The 14,849-nt window shown below is 38.1% G+C and overlaps 1 protein-coding gene across 4 annotated transcripts in view; it reads left to right on the top strand.

Annotated features, from left to right (window-relative positions):
- The first annotated feature begins 486 nt into the window (after positions 1-486).
- ATP9B (ATPase phospholipid transporting 9B (putative)) overlaps positions 487-14,849 on the top strand; it is a 171,337-nt gene continuing 156,974 nt past the window's right edge. For 2 of the 4 annotated variants that reach the window (XM_035893429.1, XM_035893427.1), the window contains exons 1-3: positions 1,551-1,897; positions 8,918-8,923; positions 13,507-13,680. In XM_035893429.1, the coding sequence (XP_035749322.1) occupies positions 13,544-13,680 (137 nt within the window). In that variant the 5' untranslated portion in view covers positions 1,551-1,897; positions 8,918-8,923; positions 13,507-13,543. Of the gene's footprint in view, positions 509-1,550; positions 1,898-8,917; positions 8,924-13,506; positions 13,681-14,849 lie in introns of those variants that run through there. The other 2 variants (XM_009637923.2, XM_035893428.1) reach the window with 2 other exon arrangements.

Below are 14,849 nucleotides of genomic sequence, written 5' to 3'. Positions count from 1 at the left end.
CCTTCGCTCCCCCGGCCCCGCGGGCGCCGCCTGCAGCTCCGCGCAACTCGGGTCCCTTGCCGGTAGTTTACTTAGGAGCGGGATGCCCACCGTAGGTGTCCCATTGGGGCGTCGTTAGTTAATATGCTGTGAGGTGATTATTGTGTATTAGCACGGAAAACATTCTTGAATGTGAGAATTAAAACAACTCAGAATTTCCTGAAATGTGCTGTATTGGGGGTTAAGCGATTTGAAGCAGACAGTTTAAAGGCCTGCCATCAAATTAAGTTTTCAGGCAAAGACCGACTGTTTCTTTGCTTCCCGTTATTCTGAATAATTTCTAAGTATGCTGTTATTGTGAGCAAGGCAAAACTTTGCTCTGGAATTTTGGCGTGTCCGTTGGACAGCACTCTTACAGTGGAGGATATGATTATAGTTAGTTGCTTGAGGGATTTTTCTTTTCTGTTGTTTTTTTGTAGAACACTGGTTGTGGACGCAAGAACTGGAGGGAGCAGTTGTAGGATCTGAAGTAAATGAACTTTCTAAACCCAGAATAGTTGGTGCTGTTGTTCTTATTCATATACAGTGACAGATCTGTTCCATCATGAATAAAATGTATTTGCGACTTTGTCTGAATTGAATGCCTAAGAGAAAAGGGTGGTTTAAACTGTGCAAAATAGGCTAGGCTTGAACTATGTTGTCTTGATCCTTAAACTAAATAAAAATATTTTTTAGGAACGTTCAAGAGCTTGTGCAATCTGCCATAGTAGTAGTTTTGCTCATCTCGCTAATACTTGAATGTCCAATTTGCAGTAGGTTTGTCCTCTGTTTTGAGGTAGGGCAGTGTTATCATCATCATCCCTATTCCTCAGAGAACTGAAACAGGGGAAGCTCTTTCTGGAATCTTTAAGCTTTTCAGTAGGTGTTGTGCTTTGGAAGAAAAAGGGAAAGGGGAGAATTATGTCGGCAAAAACTTAGTTCAGACCATGAAAAGTATCAGGTGGTTCTATTGTAGGTTACCCAGTAGCGTTTTGGTGACTTGAAGTATGCTATAGATATGGTGGGTTGAGTTCATAAATCAAGTAGATGCACAGGTTTATTGAAGATATGTTTGCAGGCACTAATTACAGTTATTTATACAAACTGTTTAAATCTAGCTTTACAAGTAGATTTGGCAAGCTTTAAGTTCTAGCAAGGTACTACCTTTTCATTATGGATCTTCTTCTTCCCCTCTGTCTTGTTTGATCAACATTACCCTCCAGAGATTCTGGGTTAATTTCCTTCTAGTTTAGATTACATCTTTGAGTTACGGTCCTCCACATCCTGTGTGTTTCTCAAGTGCAGATGATACATATTTAACTTACTGATTCTCCACACTAATGACGATCTATGATTTTCATTACCTTTGTTCAACTACTTCTGGGTTTATAAAACCTTTAAATGTTGTCAGGCATGTTTATTATGTTTCTTTATTTTGAACACTTGATTAAATAAACAGCTTTTTTGAGCTCTGAAAATTAGAATATATATACCAACCTTTTCACTCTTTAATTCTTTATATTTTTTCTTAAGGTGAGTTGAGTAGGTTGGTCATTCTCCTTCAAGAATACCATGCCCTGGCTTTGTGAGAGCACCTGTTTTGTACTTTGGAAGGTGTCCCATGGACCTGTAGCAAAAGCATGGGCATGCTTGTGTAGATTCAACCACAGGTGTCTTGTGTAAAGTCAGAGGGGAAATATGCAGTGCGAGTAGTCGAACTACAACCTGTTAGTCTTATGACTCTAAGCTTGTAATTGAACTACAGCTCCTGTGTCTTTATGGATCATTCATCCTGCTTTTCTAATCTTTATCTTCAGCACAGACTTTGAAGAAGCCTTGCATACCTGTGGAAACTGCAGCAATGGTCCTGATGTTGCAGGTGCTTATAAGAGTGTTGAAGTGAAGTCACTGAGGTCTCTGATATGCAGAAAGTTATCACATGCATGTATACATGCGGATTTTGTATAAATGGGTATAATTCATACTTCCAAAGATGTCTAGAAAGAAACACTGATTAAAATATAATAGAGTTGGTATCTCAAGTTTGATCCAGTGCCGTGGTTTCTGGGCCCTCAAGAGTAGGAGTTGCTGTAGTTTGCAGTGAGGACAAAGACTTTCTCATTCAGTGTGTGTCCTTAATGTGCTTTGTGCTTTTGAGATTATTTTGACAGACTAATAGCATGTGTTTTAAAGCTGGAATATGTTTTTCCTGCATACCTAAAGAAACTTCGGTGATACACACCTGAGATTGTACATTTCTGTATAAAATTGTAGCCAGGTAAAACCCTGGAAATGTTCTGGGATGTGTTTAATCTATAAACATGACAAGATTAATGTATTTTATATATTCAAGTTGTATATGTTAAGGCCTGTTTAAAAAGATAATTAAAAATACACATTAGATGTTACCTATCGTTCAATGAACACATGCATCCTGTTCTGCTTTTTTTTCTGATGTTTAAGGGCAACTTAGTAGTAGAAATTCAGGTTTTATATCTTCTGCCATCTTCCCCACCTCAGATGGACAGAGAGCTGTTTATGTGCTACTGTTAGAAATGAGGGAAATCTATCTTGAAGTAAGATGTTCATCTTCAAATTATTAAAAAAAAATAAATCTTGGTATTGTTTAATATATTCAAGTTGAATAGTTGTAGAAAGGTTGGGGGAAAAAAAAGAGGTGACTGATTCAGCGCTTGTTTCAGCACTTTGTCCTTCAGCACGAAGGATCTGTTATCTACAGGAGAAATAGCTGCTGCTTTTTGTTTACATTGTGAAGGGAGAAGAGGACCAGAGAACATCCAGGATCACCTTAAACGTTCAGTGGGGCTTAACATGACTGTTGTCATATGTTAGGCTTGTATTTGTCATCATCAGCCCCGGCGTAATTGAGTGCTAAATACAGGAAGGAAGTTAACTGTGCCTGCATTGTCATATGAGGTCGGTGGAAGGAAAACAAGAAGCTTGGTGGAATTTTGAAGCTGATACAGAGCTAAGCAGTAGTCAACCCTCATTTATCCATAAGCAAAATACCTGGTTTATTGAGGTGTCCTGCACTTGCTGCTGTCGGCGTATGCTTGTATTTGGCCTAATAGGGCTAAGGTGTGAGGTGTTGGGACTCCCGAGCTGGTACGAAAAAATTAGGTCTTACTAGCTGTGTCCAATGTTACAGAAATTCAGTTGCACTCCAGGTATTCACAGAGGTGATGTCATGAAAAACACTCACTCACTGGAAGGAATCCTCTTGCATGATTATTCATAGTATGGGTCACAGCAGTGTACTTACGAATGACCACACTAGATTTATTAGGAGGTTGCAGTAGGGCAAGATTCTGTGATAAAGCATTCTGGAGATGGAACTGAATTTACTTTTGAGTTTACTTTTATGTTTTAAAACTGCTGTTGCGAAGCAACAGTGACTTCTTCAAACATCTGTTGTTTGACCAGAAGCAATAAATTGTTTAGTCCAGGAACATAAACTGTAAATGTTTATGTTACTATTTTGTAGAAAATAGTATTGTTAATGCTATTCATCCTGCTACTCAGGATATGGGCACAAACTCCTAAAAGTTAAGCAGCTGTGGGAGTGTGCAGGAGTGGGTACTGCTTGTTAATTGTCTGCATGTGTACTGGCATACTTGCACTTACTTGTGGAGAAAGCTCCTAATATCATCCTCGTTCCTGTGATGCTTTGTTTAAATCAGAGCCCCTGTCTTGTGTTTTTTTTCCTCTGTGACATGCATACAGAAATGGCAACTAAGTGGATGCACCATTACAGATTAGTCTAACCCACTTCGCTGTAGAACAGAAATTTTCTTTGCTGGAGGTAGCAACTCAAAGTGAGATGTATTGGTTGTTACTGTGATACTGAAAATTGCAAATGTTACAGGTTCAGCTGATACTTGCTGGAAGTGTCATGAACTCTGAACAACCAGAAGTGGTATTCCTGATAAGTGTTTTACATTACAGCTACTGATGTATAGATGTTGTAGTGTATTGGAAGTGAGAATGCATTAAAATACACAGCTGTATGTTATGCTGTTATATTCAAATGTTCATTCAAATACACCCCTCTCTTTTGTTTTAGCATAGGGAGGAAAGGATCAAATGTGGTGCAAAGAAACCTGTGTGGAATTGTAGTTAGGAGAATTGTCTATACTGTTATGCCATTCTTACAAAGTAGATCAATCATGTATGTCTTTTTGTTCTTTTTACAGGAGAACTGTTGCCCCCCGTTCTTTACTGACCTCACCTGAAATTAAGTGTTTGTCTCTTTCCTCCCCTCCCCCCCCAAGCAAAACTTCTTTTCTTTTAATTAAAAAAAACAATAAAAATTGATGTCACTGTCTTGCAGGACCTACTGTCCTTTGTCATCAGCTTTTCCTGAATTGTGGTTTTGGACAGAGATTCACTGTCGTTGTTTGGAACTAAGTCACTGAGTAATTTTTAGGCGGAATCTGAGATACCATCTCTTAATTCTGATTCTTCCAACAGGGTTTTTTGCGTGGCACCTTTATACTTGGGATGTTTTATTTGCATAATAGTGGTTGGGTGTATATTTTCAACTCTCAAGTTATGAAGTACCACTAGTTTTTAGAAAAAGAAGTTAGCAGTGGATTTTTTAACTTTCTTCTCAATGTGCGTTCTATGCCCCTTGTGCACATATTCACATTCCTGGATTGTGTGTTACTTTGTTTGCTGAAGACTTTATTCATAGGTATATAATACTGCTTGTGGGATTGACACCTGATTCAGGATAGGTGTAGAGTATGACATTTTTGCCTGGGACAGAGGTCAAAATAGTTTGATACATAACTTTCGAAAAATGGCCTTGCCGTATGTTAATGTTTTTAGAGCTTTTATGCAGTGTGTGTTGTCATTGTTGTTTTAGTTTCTGCGGCTTTTGCTTTTCAGAGACATCTTTAATTGAATGATGCAGGTAACCATATTGTATGCATATACAGCTGCTCACAATTGCAACTGCAAAATACTTTTGCATACAATGACACTTTCACTGGAGTCATACCTGAGAAGTAGTTTGTAATACTTTGTCATCAAAATTTACATCCACAGTCATAGGAACTTTTGTTTTTAGTAATCAATTGCAGTTCTTTGACTTGACATTACTTAGAATTGTGTATTTGGAAAAAGTTGTCCTTAGGGTTTTTTCTGCCCTGTAATACTCTTTCACACTAAGGTAGGTTTATAGACATAATCTTTAGCATGATTTTTCTTAGAAAAATTACCTGATCTGAAGCATTTTAGTCCTTAGGCAAAAAAACATTTGAGAACTTAAGATTGCTATTGCTGATGATGATGTCTTTTGCAATGAGTGCACATCACTGTGTGTGCAGTAGAATAAACTTTGTAAATGTATTTTTAAGGTTGTTCATGCTTAAGCTATTCTTTTTGCCCTATATTTGCATGCCTTCCTGGTGTGTATCTGTGGTATCTAAATATAGTGATTTGTGTTGCTTGGGCAGGCATTTGGATTGCTAAGAACAGGGAGAGAAAACAATTGATTGGGCTACAATGTCAATAACAATACCCAGTGACAGTGATAAAATGGTCCCGTTGTTGTGATCAATGACGTACCCTACTAATTAAAAATAGGGCTCTGGTGAATGTAGGTGATGTTTTCTCAGGTCCAGCTGTGTATTTAGGTATTTCTGGTACCTATTTGTTAAGTGCAGAGACTCACTCATCTTGTCATGGGTTGAAAAAGATCTTGTATTAGGATATGCATAGTGCTTTGTAAGGTAAGCGAAGGGGAATAAGGAAGAGTGCCTTTTTTCATTAATTCTTCATTATGCAGATCTTCTGAATTTGTTTCATCTGTATACAGCTCTGGTTAAGAAAGCGTGAGCTAGGAGAGAGAAGGCAAATAGCATTCAGAATATTTGCTTTATGTGTTTGGTGGAACCCGTAGTTTAGTATCTGTGATTTAAGCAGTTTTTGATAGCTACTGGTGAAAGGGAGCTGCCTTGGTAATAACTATATGGCCTGCTTTTAGACCTTTACCTGAACAGGTTTAAGGGTTTTTCCCTTAGTTCTGCATGGCAGAAGATGTCAGCTTTTTTTTTTTATTGTAGTTGATCAAAAACGCTGACTAGTGTTTTTCCAGAATATATCTCTGCATCATTTGTAAAAGGCTGGGGGCAACCTGATTTATTTGGTCTTATTGCAGTAAATATATTAATCTCAATGCCACACTCAGTAATAAGCTTGCCTGCATACAGTAGAAGTACTTTTCCCCCTCTATTTTATTGTCCAATGGATAAACATGCACTATGATGGGAGTGTTGTATTAGGTTTTCAAAGATCCTGTTGTGCAAGGACACAAAAGCAAAGTTAACTGTTGAAACTGGATATAAATGTTCAGCTCTGCAAATCTTCAGCTTCCTTAAAAGCTGTCCAAAGGGGTTTTTGGTTGTGGTTGTTATAACTGTTGGAATACTGTGGTTAGTGTCATCTTCCATGTAGAGATCTGACACACCTGTCTCTGATACGGCATATAAATTTGTAATAGCTTTAGTGTGTGTGTATCTTTTAGGCCAGGACTTGATTCAGAGACTTCCCAAGTAATACTGATTAGGAGTGCGCTTACATTAGAGGCACAACTAAAGCTAAATAGGGCAAATAGTGGCAAGGTCTAACCAATTCTAAAAACTTATGAAATAGCTTTTCTGTGTTTTGGAGGAAGAGGTTAAAGGAAATTCTTTAAATTTCATGCACTTACCTATAGATTTTTTTCCATTTTCCACTTTTGTTGTAATCTCGAAACAATGTGATTGTTCTGTAGTTTAACTGAATTTACTGCTGTGTAAAGCGTAGAGGTTTTTGAAATTAGAGGGGAGAAATACCTTCCAATCTTTAGAAATTCAGAAGAATATTTGAAAAAAGTAAATATCTGTAGTTTGATTTTTTTCAGGTAGCTTCTAACAAAGCCATCTGTTTTATGGAGACGCTGGATATTTGAATAAGAGGAACAGTTATACGAAAATGTTGTATACTTACAAGCATGCTTATGGATGAATGTACATTTCTTAATAAATTTTTTCCTGCTGCTGTACAGAGTTTCATGGGATTTTTTTCTTTGTCACATGACAGGATCTGAACAGCTTGATCAGTGATACAGGCAGCCTATAGCAGTTGCTGCTTGTCCTTTAAGAAACAATTCTTGCTTTTTATATAAATATGCCTGTCCCTTTCATCATTATTCCTCCTACTGCATCTATACAATTTGACAATCTCCTTTATCCTCAGACTGGGAAGGTGTTCGCCTAGGTTAACCCTTGGAGGAATTACTGGAGGTAGAGCAGGATATGGCTGAGATAGGTTATGCTGCTTCACTCCCCCAGTCATTCCTCTGCCCGTGACCAGAAGCAGAGGGAGTCCTGTGACTGGCGGCAGCCACCGAGCCAAATTGCCAGTGTTTGGTGGGCTGGGATGTGGTCACAGTGGCAAGCAGTGGTAGCTCAACTGCCAGGAACTGGCCTTTCTTGGCTTTTTTAATCAGATGCTCAGTTAGGACTACTTCTGTTGCTAGGGTTGTTTAGCCTGGAGAAGGCTGTGGGGAGACCTTATTGCAGCCTTTCAATACTTAAAGAGAGCCTATAGGAAAGATGGGGACAACCCTTTTAGTAGGGCCAGCTGTGACAGGACAAGGGGTAAGGTTTTAAACTAAAACAGGGTAGGTTTAGCCTGGATGTAAGGAAGACATTCTTTACAATGAGGGTGGTGAAACACTGGAACAGGTTGCCCAGAGAGGTAGTGGAGGCCCCATCCCTGGAAACATTCAAGGCCAGGTTGGACGGGGCTCTGAGCAATCTTATCTAGTTAGCGGTGTCCCTGCTTGCTGCAGGGGGGTTGGACTAGATGACCTCCAGGGGTCCCTTCCAACCCTTGCCATTCTGTGTGATTCTGTGAATTAAAATGGTTTCCATTACAAGTTATGGCACTCATGGAGCTCTGCAGCCGCATCTACTTTGGAAAACAGCCATCAAAGTGGAGTGATGTAGGTACAGGTGATTTGAGACATAATTTTCACAGCAGATGTTTATATCAAAATTTCATTTAAAAGTATTTATTGTACATGGTTTCCTTTCACTTAAATCTGTTAAATGATATTCTGAATAGTAGTCAGATTTTGTTGAAAGTTGTTTAATATTAATGTTCCTTTTTCCTTGGGAAACAATATTTTTGTCAAGGTAGTTGTCTTTGTACCTGATTTAGTAGCACTCGTGCTGAGAGTTTTGATGTCTTCACTCTGGCTTCTTTATTCATGTTGCTTTCAGTGCTTCCCTATTTTAATAAAAGTTTCTAGGATTATACTTAATTGATTTGTCACTCAAGGAAAATCAGCACTTCAAGCAATTAAGTGCAGAAAAATACTAGGCAACAAAGACATAAAGATTTTTGTCCTCATCCTAGTTATGAAAAAAAATCCATTATTCATTATCTTATTGTTTTTAAATACTGAAGTACAATTTTCCAACACAATAGCAAAATTGCTTTTGAAACAGAATAAATTGCTTGCCAGTTCAGAGGCTGTATTTTGAAGTCAGGATTACTAAACATGATGGTGCTTATGCTCATTATCTTCACTACTTGGTGAAGCTCCATATTTAAAAGTGCAAACCTAGATACTGAATGTGGAAAAAAGTATTTGCTTATAATGTCAAATAAACCTTAAAGAAATTATGATTAGGACATCAATGTGCTCTGTGAATGTTACCACTTTTACAAGAGTAGATTTAAATATTATGCATGCCTGTAAATGTGTTTTTTCAGGCAAGTCTCACTCCCATAATTCTCTTGCATTAACGTGTTCCTTCAGGAGAGACTTTAACCATGTTTGCTATGTTACCTTGTATATAAAGGATATTTTTTTCTGAATCAGACACTTGTTAACTTCATACAGAAGTAAAAGGGATCTATTATTTTGCAATATCTTGCTGTATACTCCAGTACAGCTGGAAGTTTGTGATTTCACAAGATAGTATTACAAATGCAATATTAATTGTTTGGATGTCTAAAAGCAGAACACAATGCAACAGAAAGCTCTGTTAAAACCTTGATAATGTAATTAGCAAATTTAACCAGGAGAGATAAGAGCATTGAATGTGAATCTGCTTAAACACAGGCCTGTCTTACTGGAAGTCTCAGCATAAAGTAGTATCTTAAGTTTTTTTTCTAAGTGGTGGTTTTACTTTCTAGTATTAAAATTAGTCTATTCTGAGAGTAATCCATATAACTTAGTATAATATACATGTTAACATGTAATAACCGCTTTGTTTAGGGAAGAGAATTTTTTGTATAGTGTGTCTTCTTAATGACTGTTGATAGTAATGGGAATGGAAAACATTGCCAGGTTGCTGTATTAAACAAAACATCAGATGCAGCTTCTTGCAGGCAACATTGTTTGTGAAGATCAAGTTTTTCATGTTTGTTTTAACCTTTATTTTCCTTTTCTTTCAAGTGGGTACTGGTGGTAATAATTCTGAAAGCATTTTCTGTGCCATATTTTCACATAACTAACTTTCTGGGAGCTTGTAACTTCTAAAAAAATTTACACAGTTTTTTTAGTTTGAAACTTTTGTTGTGTTTTCTGCAGTGTGGTTGTGCTTTTGCATAATTTGAAACAGATTAAGATTTTTCTTCACAAGGTCTAACATGTTTAATGTTTCAATACTCAGCTGACTTGCAGTGGGAGTAGGGTGTGTGTGCGTATTATTATTTCTAGTTATGCATTATCTGATCTGAACACATTGTTAACATCCCTTAGTAATGTCCCATGCCAAGTGATTCAAAGGAGGTGCAGAAAATAGGGCATCCCCTGCCAACCAAAAGAGGAAGTGTCTAGCTAACGACTGGTTAACCAGTAGTGGGTTTGGTGTGGTTTTTTTTTTTCTCTCCTTCCTTATTAGCTCTTCCTTCTTAACTGTAGTGATACCAGTTTATTACATAGCCAATGTAAAGTATGTGGTGTACTTTTTCAATAGAAATGTAATACTACAATACAGTCCCTCCTTCCCCCACTACCTTTCTTGGCATCCAAAAAGGTTAATAACTGCCTTAGTATATTCCTGTATGCAACAGGGCACAACAGAGAAAATCTAGGGAAAAGGAAATGGTTTCAGATTTTTGTATTAATTATACAGTAAGTTGAGAAAATGCAAATCTGGTGATGGTGCTTTTTTATGCTTAGTCCTGGTGTTTGTAGTGTTACTTTCTTTTTCAGATATTGGGTTTGTCTATCAAGTTTTTGGACAGAATACTGCTCAGGGTGCTGTTCTGTGCCAGCAGAACTCCCCCCTGCTCAAGCAGGGCCTCCTAGAGCTGGTTGCCCAGGATCATGTCCAGGTAGCTTTTAAACATCTCCAAGGATGGAGGTGCCATAACCTCCCTGGACAACCCTTGCCAGCACTCAGTCATACTCATGGTAAAAAAGCATTTCCTGACAGCACCTCCTCTGTTTCAATTTATGCCCATTGCCTCTTGTCCTGTGACTGGGCACTACCTAAAGAGAGCTTGTGTCAGTCCTCTTTGCAACCTCCATTCAGGTATTTATAGACATTAATAAGATCCTGCCCATGCCTTGTCTTCTCCAGGCTGAGCAGTCTTAGCTTGCTCAGATTTCCCTTATAGGAGAGATGCTTGAGTCTCGTAATCACCTTCATGGCCCTTCATTGGACTCTCTCCAGTATGCTCATGTCTTTTTTGTACTGGGGAGCCTAAAACTGGACACAGGAGTCTAGTGTGTGGCCTCACCAGTGCTGAGAAGAGGGGAAGGATCTCCCTTGACCTGCTGGCAATACGTTGCCTAACACAGCCCAGGATACCAGTAGCTTTCTTTGTGTCTGGCTTATGTTCAATGTGGTGTCCACCAGGATCCCCAGGTTCTTTTCTGCCAAGCTCCTTTCCAGCTGGGTGGCCCCCAGCATATACTGGTGTGTGGTGGTGTTCCTCATAGTTGCAGGACTTTGCACTTCTTGCTGAGCTTCTTGAGGTTCCTGTCAATGTATTTCTCCAGCCTGTCAAGTTTGCACTGGATGACAGCACACCTCTCTGGCCTATCAGACACTTATTCCAGTTTTGTGTCATCTGCAAACTTGCTGAGAGTGTGCTCTGCCCCATCACCCAGATCACTAATGAAGATGTTAAATGGGACTGGACCCAGTATGGACCCCTGGGGTACACAGCTAGTTACTGGCCTCCAACTAGACTTTGTGCCACTGACCACTCTTTGGGTCTGACTGCTCAGCCAGTTTTCAGTCCACCTTACTGTCTGCTCATCCAGCCCCTGTATCAGCAGCTTGTCTATGAGGATTTTAGGGGAGACAGTGTCAAAGGTCTTACTGAAGTCCAAGTAGACACTATACACTGCTCTCCCCTCATCTGCCAGGCCACTTATTTTTTCGTAGAATTTTATCAAGTTGGCCAAGCATGACTTCCTACTGGTGAAGCCATGCTGATTACTCCTGATGATTTTCTTGTCCTTTGTGTGCCTGGAAATGGTTTCCAGGGTGAGCTGCTCCATCACCTTCCTGGGGATTGTGGCGAGGCTGACTGGTATGTAGTCCCCTGGGTCCCCCTTCCTGCCCTTCTTGAAGATAGGAGTGATATTCCCCAGTGGGCCCCTCCTTGCTTGGTGAGTATGAGGTCCAGCAGAGTACCTCTCCTCATTGGCTCCTCTAATTACTTGGAGAATGAAGTTGTTGTGAAAACATTGGAGGACCCTCCAGGACTACTTATGTCCTTTTGTGTTGTCCCTCCAGCAGATATCAGGGTGGTGGAAGTCCCCCATGAAGACCAAGGTCTGTGAATGTGAGGCTGCTGCTCTCTGTCTGTAAAAGGCCTCATCTTCTTGTTCAGGTGGCCTATGGCAGACACCCAGTATAATGTCATCTTTACCTGTCCTCTCTTTAATCCTGACCCAGAAGCTCTCAGTTGGTTCCTCATCCATCCCCAGGCAGAGCACCATGCACTCCTGCTGCTGTCTCGCATAAAGGGAATGGATTTTTGCTTTTGTTAATTACTGCTTTTATATAGATTGGTTTTGGGTTGCTGTGGGGAAAATGGGATGGTCCCAGGATGCACATTGTAAGAGATGAGTATACAATACAGCTTCATAAAAATCAAACTTAATAATTCTGTTCCAAAGACTCGTATTTTTTTGTGACTCAATCCTTTTTCTTGTGTTTCTTTTTTTTTCCTGAGCTCTAGGAATTATTCTTGCACTGGGAGTAGTGAAGAATAATGTCAAGGCAGATAAATTGCATATTACACAAAGAATAGATTGATAGTAGTCTGCTAGTTGTCTTCTAATAAAGCATTTGAGAAATTTTAAGAATGCATATGCAGAATATCTTTTCATTTATTCTGGTCAGATACTTTTTTCATCAGCTGTTCCTATTTAAAGACTGCCCAACTACCATTGTCAATAGTGTCAAGTAATATTATTATATATTTAAAAGTTTTTGCTTTTGTGTTCCATTTGATACATTTTTCATGTATTTTGTAAGCGTTTGTGCAGCCAGCTTTTCTGACCATTTTGTTTACCATATGTTTTTATTGATTAGGGTTATGTTATGTGTTATTGCATTCAAGTAGATGATCTTTGCTAGCCTATAACATTTAATTCCTTTAAAAATTTTCTTCTAATTAATATCCTTAGTAGTCGTCTTTAATAGTCTATGAAAGGAAATCTGAGTAATAGTGCAGTTTTTCAGTTACCTTCCCAATGGTGTAAAAATATGAACTAAATAAGTTACTCAATTTACATACACTTAGGGGAATTTTCTTATCAAATATTCCAGTGTTTTGTCTTGGCGTAAGCATTCCAGAAATGTAAAATTTAAGTGGAGAATAGTTTTCAGGAGAGGAAAAGACCATTGTTACCTTAGTGTTGTTTCCATAGGTCCCACAAGCAAATCTGTTTTGACTTGCTGAATGTGTTTGCATAGAACTATAAAAGTAACTGTAATGTTTTAGTAATTAAAACTAAGATCTTAATGAGTCATGTAGAAAGTGTGACTCAAATAGAGGCCTGCGCACATAGGAATAGACATCAGGAAAGCAAGCTGAAGAAGCTCAGTGGAAATCTGAGGTCTGTACTTCATGAAAACCCAGTCATTTGCATCTGCTATAAACTTTGCCAAGTAAATTCTGTTTAACAAAATCTTACAAAGAAGCCTTTGAAAAGTATGAAGTTACAGCTTTGTGTTTACAAATTGTGTAAGAAACAAGAATCTCCCTAGGTTGATTTATACTGTGATTGACAATGATTGATTGCAGGCCTTTTTGCTGTATTACACATTTTTAACTCAAATCAGAATTTCTTCTTGATGTGTTAGCACAAATACATGAGATGTTTAGATGATAATATCTCTCTAATAAAATTCTGTATTGCAAAAGTTAGGAGATTTCCAGTAATAAAAAAAAATATGTATTGGCTATTTAATTAGTGTTTTTATTTCATTTTGCCAGGTACCAGGTGGAAGATGAGTCCTCTCATTTGGATGAAATGCCACTAATGATGTCAGAAGAAGGCTTTGAAAATGATGAGAGTGATTACCATACTCTACCAAGAGCCAGAATTTCTCAGAGAAGAAGAGGCTTAGAATGGTTTATCTGTGGTGGTTGGAAGTTCCTTTGCACTAGGTTTGTTGCATACCAGTACTTCTTATTAAACTATTAAACGAGTTAAGTAAATAGTAACTGTATATTGTGTGATATTTGCAGAGTACAGGAACACAGTAATTTGCTTGTCATGCACCTTTTGATTGCTTTGCCTGCATTTTTCCCTACTAGGACACTACCAGCAGTTTATTAAAAAAAAAAAAAAAAAAAGTAGTTCTGAGGAGCTGCTGCTGTGTACTTCTCCTCTGCTTTGCTGACTTGTAAGGAAAAGAGCAGCTTTTAAGAGAGTCTGAGGTCAATGATATGGCATATAAGCCTGGTCCTCACTTCTATTCAAAAACACATCTGGGTAGAGGGGTTAAAACTTTCTTTTGCTTTTGAGGGCATTAGAGTGTTAAGCTGACAATATACACATTTTATTGATGTTGCTGAAAAGAAAAAGCAAATTCAATAACTAATGATTAATTAACACTTCAACTTTAAAGGTTAAAGAATACATGTAACTGGTGTCCTTGGAGTGAATTGCAGCTGGAGTTAGCTCTTGTGATTTGGTTCTTATTTAGAAATGTTTTGTGATAAACTCTGCTGTATGCAATTGCCTTGGAATAGTAACTTTCTAGTGAATTGCTAGCAAATTTCTAAATACAGAAACCGCTATTAGGATGATAAAACTGCTATTGAGTGATAAATATGTGAGAATCAGTCAAGTGAAGTGAGTGGAGCGTTTTCAGTGAATTTAAATGATGAATGCTTATTTTGGCAGATGATTTTAGAATTGATTTAGAAGTCTTCACAGGTGGCTTTCATGGCACTTGTTTTACCTAAGCAAAGCTGTATTTGTGCACCTTTAGTTTTGAAATAATTTTGTTATACAGCTTTACTATTTGTAGAAAATATAATCTGTGATTTCTTTTTTTCTAAAATGATTTAACAAAACCTCATGGATTATTAATTTTATTATAGGGAATAAGTATTTAGAAAGTAGCAGGAAGGAAGTAAGGTAGTAAAGTTTACAGAAGCAGCGTTTGTATATGTAAATTACTTTTGGAAACAATGTTTCTGTTACAGAACTACCATTGTAGTTTTTAAAAAAACATTTTTAAGTATTTAAAGAGATAAAGATACATCCAAAAGATGTATCTTTCCAACAGTGTACTTTAGGTGAGTTCAGCTCTTTTAAGTACTAGTGG

The sequence above is a fragment of the Egretta garzetta genome, unplaced genomic scaffold (genome assembly GCF_000687185.1).
Source record: "Egretta garzetta isolate BGI_Z169 unplaced genomic scaffold, ASM68718v1 scaffold14, whole genome shotgun sequence".
NCBI classification, from domain to species: Eukaryota; Metazoa; Chordata; class Aves; order Pelecaniformes; family Ardeidae; genus Egretta; species Egretta garzetta.
This window is presented reverse-complemented; position numbering and strand designations above follow the sequence as displayed.